Source organism: Helobdella robusta (assembly GCF_000326865.2).
Source record: "Helobdella robusta unplaced genomic scaffold HELROscaffold_26, whole genome shotgun sequence".
Taxonomy (NCBI): Eukaryota; Metazoa; Annelida; class Clitellata; order Rhynchobdellida; family Glossiphoniidae; genus Helobdella; species Helobdella robusta.
The window spans coordinates 667477-674976 of NW_008704349.1; the positions used below are offsets into that span (position 1 = coordinate 667477).

The 7500-nt window shown below is 33.6% G+C and overlaps 3 protein-coding genes across 3 annotated transcripts in view; 2 read left to right on the forward strand and 1 right to left on the reverse strand.

The window, feature by feature from the left end:
- The window catches only part of HELRODRAFT_173299 (hypothetical protein), a gene marked incomplete at both ends in the record, with an annotated part of 2076 nt that extends 909 nt beyond the window's left edge, over window positions 1-1167 (forward strand). The window contains 3 exons of the mRNA XM_009019917.1: window positions 1-29; window positions 319-576; window positions 895-1167. The exon at window positions 1-29 is cut by the window's left edge and continues 145 nt beyond it. Coding sequence (XP_009018165.1) covers window positions 1-29; window positions 319-576; window positions 895-1167 — 560 coding nt within the window. The remainder of the gene's footprint in view (window positions 30-318; window positions 577-894) is intronic.
- Window positions 1168-2948: 1781 nt separating this feature from the next.
- Window positions 2949-4162, forward strand: HELRODRAFT_132679 (hypothetical protein; the record flags this gene model as incomplete). Its single annotated transcript, XM_009019918.1, has 5 exons — window positions 2949-3076; window positions 3210-3301; window positions 3562-3632; window positions 3727-3841; window positions 4023-4162. Coding segments are annotated over 5 exons (546 nt in total), but the record flags the coding sequence as incomplete, so codon positions are not given.
- Window positions 4163-7003: 2841 nt separating this feature from the next.
- HELRODRAFT_79745 (hypothetical protein) overlaps window positions 7004-7500 on the reverse strand; it is a gene marked incomplete at both ends in the record, with an annotated part of 2793 nt that continues 2296 nt past the window's right edge. Inside the window, 2 exons of the mRNA XM_009019919.1 lie at window positions 7004-7172; window positions 7371-7500. The exon at window positions 7371-7500 is cut by the window's right edge and continues 4 nt beyond it. Coding sequence (XP_009018167.1) covers window positions 7004-7172; window positions 7371-7500 — 299 coding nt within the window. The remainder of the gene's footprint in view (window positions 7173-7370) is intronic.

A 7500-nucleotide genomic window follows, 5' to 3' on the forward strand; every position in this document is an offset into this window, starting at 1 on the left:
ATAAGGACGTTTTCATCAGTAAGGATCTGGTTAGTCACGGATCTTGGGAGTTAGGGCTGGCTCTGCGTTTAATTGACGTATGTCCCTTCATATTTTGCTATTAATTCTTGATTTGAATCGTTGTTTTATTATTTTTGCTTCTAAAATCAAATTAATAGCCTCTAAAATGTGTTACTTTAATGTTTATTCATGTTGTTTTGCAACGTTGTTTTAAAATGAAATTTAGGTAATGAGCGAACGTATAAATGAACGAATGAAAGAACGAACGAAAGAACCACCTACACACACGCACGCACGCACACGCACGCACACACACAGGTCTTAAAAAAAAACCCAACATCAATTTTTCTCGACATCGGGGCAAACATCGGCTACTACACGCTATTAGCCGCCAAGTTAGGCCATCCTGTTCTTGCAGTTGAACCCACGACTGACCACCTGACGAGGATTCACAGGGCTTTGGAGTTAGAAAACTTAACTGATAATGTGGTGCTTCTACAAAATGCTCTTGCGGTTAAGAGAGAATTAGTTAACATTTACGTTAGTAAGACTAATCAAGGAGATAACAGAGTTGTGGTGAGAAAATTTCTTGTTTTTTTTTTGGTTTTCTATAATTTTGAATAATAAAGTTTATTATTTTTATTTATATTATTATTGTTATTATTATTATTGTTATTATTGATATTATTATTATTATTATTATTATTATTATTATTATTATTATTATTATAACTAATGTTCATTCTGTTAATTCAACTTTCACTCAATTAATCACTCAACAAATAGATCAATTGATTAATTTATTAATCAATTGATTAGTCTAATTAACTCATCATTAGTAGCAACAGCTATACAATAACACACACACACACACAAACACACACACCAAATCAGCCTAAGAACTCGGGCGAAAAAGACCGCCCATCGAATTCGCACGACCTCTCAAGTGTGACCGTCAACTCACTCTTACTGGATGACTTAATTTCAGTTCTTACCTCAAACTTTTCCTCGTCCCAAAGCCTAAAATCAACACCCCTTGTGATGAAAGTCGATATACAAGCCATGGAGTCGTCGGTTTTGGTTACTGGAGATTATTTCTTCGACAACACCAATGTCATTCTGGTTATGATGGAATGGGAGCCTGTCATAGGTCCGAATTGTGAATGAATGAATGAGTGAGTGAATGAATGAATGAACGAATGAACGAACGAACGAACGAACGAACGAACGAATGAATGAATGAATGAATGAATGACTTTTAAAAAATATTTTAAATTTCGCAGTCGGTGACTTAGGCAGCAGCAATATAAAGCTCAAGAGGTTATTTTTAAAAATAAAATATGATTCCATGATTAAAATATATTACAATCCCGTATTGTTGTTATAATTATTTTAGTGTTCTGCTATAAATAGATAAATCAATCAATTAATCAATATAAATAACAACGATTTGTAACTAACAGTCATAATAATCACAGGAGTTTTAACAATGAATAAAGCTTAATATTATCATCTAATTATTATTTAAATTATAAACAATATTAAATTTTATTATAGATAATTATGAAATTATTAATGATTTTTTAGTTTTTTTGAGAAAAGAAATTTTCGACCGTTGAGCTCTCTGAACGGCAATAGCCTAGAAGGGCTTAATATGACTCAATGGCCCTCAGACGTTTGGTGGATCAAACAACAATAATAATAATAATCATAATAATTTTATTATTATTGTTATTATTATTATTATTATTGTCGTTTTTGTTATTATTGTCGTTGCTTTTGTTGTTAGTATTGGTAGTATTCTTTTTATTTAATGAACCATTTCCAATTAATTAGTTAATTAAATTATTTTATCAGTTTTTTTTAATCTAAAATTCTAGTAAAACTCGATACAATTCGATACGATACAATACAATACGATACGATACAATGCAATACAATGCAATACAATACAATACAATACAATACAATACAATACTGCCCAAGAATTAGTTCAAACAAACAAACAGTAGCCTCTGTGGCAGTAGTAACATTAGAAATGGCAGTGACACTGACATATAAGTAGTGATGGAAGCAGACTAGTATTAACTGGACAAGTTGAGTTGCAGTACAAAGCAGTTGTAGTAACAGTATAATTAAAAATGGTGGTAATTTAAGTAATAATAGTAGTGTAGTTGTAGTAGTAGTTGTTGTAGTAGTTGAAGTAGTAAACTAGTAGAAATGGTACGTACATGCTTTTTATGTTTATATTTATGTTCCATTTAACTACCTTTTCAAGGATAGGAATGCTATCATTGTTCGTGAACATAAACATACATGTGTATATGTATATATAAACATACACATACATAGATGTATATATGTATATGTATGTATGTGTATTTCATCCTATATATGTGTGTGTGTTTGTATATGGTATGTGCCTGGGGCGAACATAGTAGGTATTAATTTTGTTACATCGCATTTCACATTTAAACAAACGTGTAACTTACTGTGCTAACTTAACAGGCCACTTTGATTTATGCGTTTAAGAAGCCGTCGCAAATGATTTTGAAAAACTGAAAAATTTCATTAAAATCTTAAATTTTGAAAAAATCGAAATGTATTTTTACTTGTTATCGTCATTAACTGTTGCACTGGTTTTGCTCGTTTTGGTTGTCAAACGTCTGTTTACCCTTGATAGCGCGATGAAATCGTCGAAGTCTAAAAATGAAAATGCTAGGAGGATCATTTTCATTACGGGTTTTTCTTTATTCTGATTCATTTTATCGATTTATTAATTCTTAAATAATCAATAGTTAAATATTTCATGTAAATTATCGCAAGTTTTTGAATGAAACTTCTATCATACTTGATTTTTTTGCCACCAAACCTCAAAAATATGTGCTGAAATTTTAATTTCTTGGCAGTTGTTAATAATATTAATAAGAGTATTTTCGCCATTTTAAGGTTGTGACAGTGGTTTCGGATACTTATTTGCCACTAAATTTCATTCCCTGGGATACATTGTTGTTGCTTGTGTATTGGAAGAAGATGGTGTTGGTGCAAATGCTTTGAAAGCCTACAGCTCAGAAAGGTGGTTGAATGAATGAATGAAAGAATGAATGAATGAATGAATGTATGAATGAACGAATGAATGAATGAAAGTACTTATAATAAATTATAATAGCTATAGATGAATAGATATTCTTAGTTTTATTCACAATAAGGTTGAAGGTGCTGAAGTTGGATTTGAACCTGGAGGCCGACATATCGTCATGCCATCAGGAAGTAGAAAAGATTGTCAGGAGCTTGGACACTGGTTAACATTTTTTGTTATATTATCTCGTACAATTATTTAAAATGAGTAAGAAAGAGAGAGGAAGAGAGAGAGAGAGAGAGAGAGAGAGAGAGAGAGAGAGTGAGAGAGAGATTTATTCAAGTTATAATGATACTGGTAACACATTGATATGATAATTATTATTATATACCATTATAAATATTAATTACTATTATATACCATTATAAATATATAATATAACATATTAAAAATAGTTTATATTATTATCATAATTTATTTAGAATTATGGGCCCTTATAAATAACGGAGCGGTGACCAATTACATCGCTAGTGTTGAGTTAATGCCAATCGAGGTATAATTATTATTATTATTTTATAACAACAACAACAATAATAATAATAATTAATTAATAATAATAATAATAATAATAATAAAATATTTTACAGGTTTATAGGAGATATATAGAGGCCAATATACTGGGCACACTGAACCTAACAAGGAGGTGTTTGCCGTTGTTGAAGAAATCCAAAGGTCGAATCATTAACATATCAAGTCTTACAGGTTTTATTTTTATTTTTTTGTTATCCTCACACACACACACACGCACGCACGCACTCACACACGCACACGTACATGCATTCATTCACACATACATCCAGACACAGAAGAAAAACAGACACGCACGTACAGGCATACATACAAATACATACAAACATGCATACATACACACAATTCATCCTAGCTAGCATGCACCTACCAAATATGTCCGGGTATTCAGCTTGCAAATCAGCTCTGAATACCATATCAGACTGTCTCAGGCAAGAATTATATGATGATGGTGTAAAAGTATGCGTTATTCAACCATCTGGCTTTGTTACTGGTTGGTTGGTTGGTTGGTTGGTTGGTTGGTTGGTCGGTCGGTTGGTTGGTTGGCTGGTTGGCTGGTTGGTTGGCTGGTTGGTTGGTTTGTTGGTTTGTTGGTTGGTTGGTTGGTTTGGTTGGTTGGTTGGTTGGTTGATTGATTGGATGGTTTGGATGGTTGGTTTGTTGGTTGGTTGGTTGGTTGGTTGGGTGAATAAGTCATTAGTTGATGGGTTAGTCAGTTGTTCAATGTGAAATTTCATATCAGGTCAATAACCTATAATATAATATTATAATATTAAATAGTTTGAAACGTGCTGTGAAAATAACACAAGCATGTGAATGTACTTGTGTATGCACGAGTTTGTTTGAATGTATTTGTGTCCTACGTAAGTATGAATGAATGTATGTGTGTTTGTGTAAATGTCATTGTATAACACTCGTTGTTTTTGACGTTGTATGATTTGCAGTAAATCTCACGTAATTAACTTCTCACATAGACACGGCAGTTTGCTAATGTAGTAGTTAATGTAGATGTGTTATCTATATATATTTTTGTGTGTTTGTATTTTTTGGGCGAGTGTGTGTGCGTGTGTGTGTGAGTACGCGCGCGAGAGAGAGAGTGTGTTTGTGTGTGTGTGTAATCTATTTTACAGCCAGTTTGATGTCTTTATTCATTAATATTCATTTTAACCACTCGCTTTTTCAGTCTAATCTAATTATCCCAGGCACTTAAAAATTAGCACATACGCACACGTATTTTGTATGTACACACACATACATTCACGCACACTTACATACACACACACATATATATGTATATATACACGCGCGCGCACACACACAACACAGCTGGTCTAGACAGATCATATCTCGACGAAAGATGCCAGACGCAGTGGAACCTCCTGGAAGAAGAACGCAAGTCGAACAACCTTGACCTCTCAGAACAAGACCGCGACCTCTACCAGAAGATCCAGAGAGAGTTTCGAGCCAAAACTACAAAGTGTCAGGCGGATTTGAATCCGGTTTTTGAGGTTGTGCACCAGGCTGTAACGGATAGAAATCCCAATCCTTATTATCCCGTTGGCACCGGCGCTGCTACTGCCATATTTCTCTGCTCCATTCTACCCATCAACTTTTCAGATTGGATTCTTCGGGTTCTCAAGATTTGATTTGGTTGTTTTTTTAGGAGAAGTTTGTGTGCTTATGCGTGGTGCGTGTGTGTTCTTCTCAGTTTCTGCCTCTTTTTCTGTCACTCTATGTCTCTCTTCCACTCTCTCTTTTCCTCACTCTCTCTCTCTCTATTTAATTTTCTTTCTCTCCATATACGAGTGCTTCTTCCATTTTATCTTCCATCATATTATTTTATTTTTTTTCCATTTTTACCTCATGTTTATTCATTGCATTGCACTACGCCTCTTGCATGTTTCTCACGATTTACAAATATAATATTTTTTATTATCCTCGTTATTATTATATATTTTTTTTATATAATATTTTTTATTATCCTCGTTATTATTATATATTTATTTTACATAATATTTTTTATTATCCTCGTCATTATTATATATTTATTTTATAAATCCTCCAAACGAAGTGTTCATTGCAACGAATTTCAGATCAAAATGCGTCGTTTCACGTATCATTCTGTTTTACTATAATAAATCAAAGTGTCTTCAAATATGATCATATATACTCTGCGTGTGTTAGTCTGTGTGTGTGTGTGTGTGTGTATTTGTCTGTGTGTGTGTATTTGTCTGTGTGTGTGTTTGTCTGCGTTTGTGTCTGTGTTTGTATTTTTGATATTTAGAAGCCTTATTTTTTAATAAAGAAATGATTTGAGTTTATTCTCTCAGTTAAATCTTATCTAACATGCAGTTGTTCTTTTATAAGATAACGATTTAAAATAACTAAAATGTGTGTGTATGTGTGTGTGCATATGTATGTGTGCGTGTGTGTATGTGTATGTGTATATGCATGTGATATCTTTGTATAAATCAAATAGTAGCAATAATATAATATATTCCATATTTTAAGACAATTTAATTACACTCGTATTTACAATATAGGACTTTGATATCGCAATTTAAAAGTGAATTTAATCACTATGAGTTCAAAATCATCGTCATCATCATTGTCATCATCATCATCTCTACTTTGTTTGTGTGTATGTATTTTACGTATAGCCGAATCGTGATGCATGTTGCAATAAAATTGTCATCAAAGGATGAATGTTCCCATCAACATAGGTGTTTCCATTTTATCATTGTAAATATTAATGTTGTTGTTGTTGCTGTTGTTGTTGCTATAATTGTCAATTAAACTTATATTCCTACTTATCAGATGATCTTTTAAAGGATAGTGAACGAAACTATATTAAAACGAACTTGTCTACCGTGTTATAACTTAACTGAATCCTTAATTAATCATCATCGTCGTCGTCATCATTATCATCACTATGACCACCATCATCATTACTATCACCATCATCATCTTCGTCGTCATCATCATCATCATCATGAGCATTGTTTGTATCGTTACCATCAAAGTTGTTCTTGCGATCACCACATGTCCGCCATCGTTCTGATGGTCATTCTTAATCATCATTGCTCTTCTCCTCTTGAAATTACTCCATCTCTCTTTCTCTCTCTCTTTCTCTCCGTCTCTTCCTTTCCGTCTCCATCTCTTTCTCTTCTCTTAATTAATAATCACGACAGAAATTTAAAAAAATCACCAGGTGTGACGTGATACCCTAGCAAGGCCCATTTCAATACCACCATGTCTCACTCTCAATGGTCCAGGGCCAATCTTAATGAAGCTAGGGCCTCTTCCCCCTTAACCAGGGCCTTCCTCGCCGCGTTTTCAAGCGAAAGCGGGAATTTTTTTCAAAGCTTTCGACAAGTTGAACAGTTTATCCTGGATGATTGCCAGGTTGTTCAGCACTGATCTGTGAGGTAGGAGTACCTTAGTGCACTGCGTGTAAGGGTCGTACTCCAGATCGAAGGGCCTCTCCAACGTTCTGGCAAATTCTCTGAAAGTGGGGGAAGATCAAAAATAAAAGTTGGTAGAATAATATTTATAATAATATTACCACCAATATTTATAATCATTATTTTCATAAGAAGGATGAGGATGAAAATGAAGATGATTAAAAATGGCTGGCTCGGGAGCTATGCATTGGTTAAAAATTTGAAAAAGAGTATACAAAAATTTAGATTATCAATGAAACCTTAGCTTGAGTTTGGCATCGTCGAAAGAGTCAGTGTAGAAGTAAGCGTTTTGGAAGGTGGTGATCATGCATTCGGCCTCGCAGACCTCCTCGATCTTTAGGGCTTTGTGTATTGCTGCCTCTGTTAGCA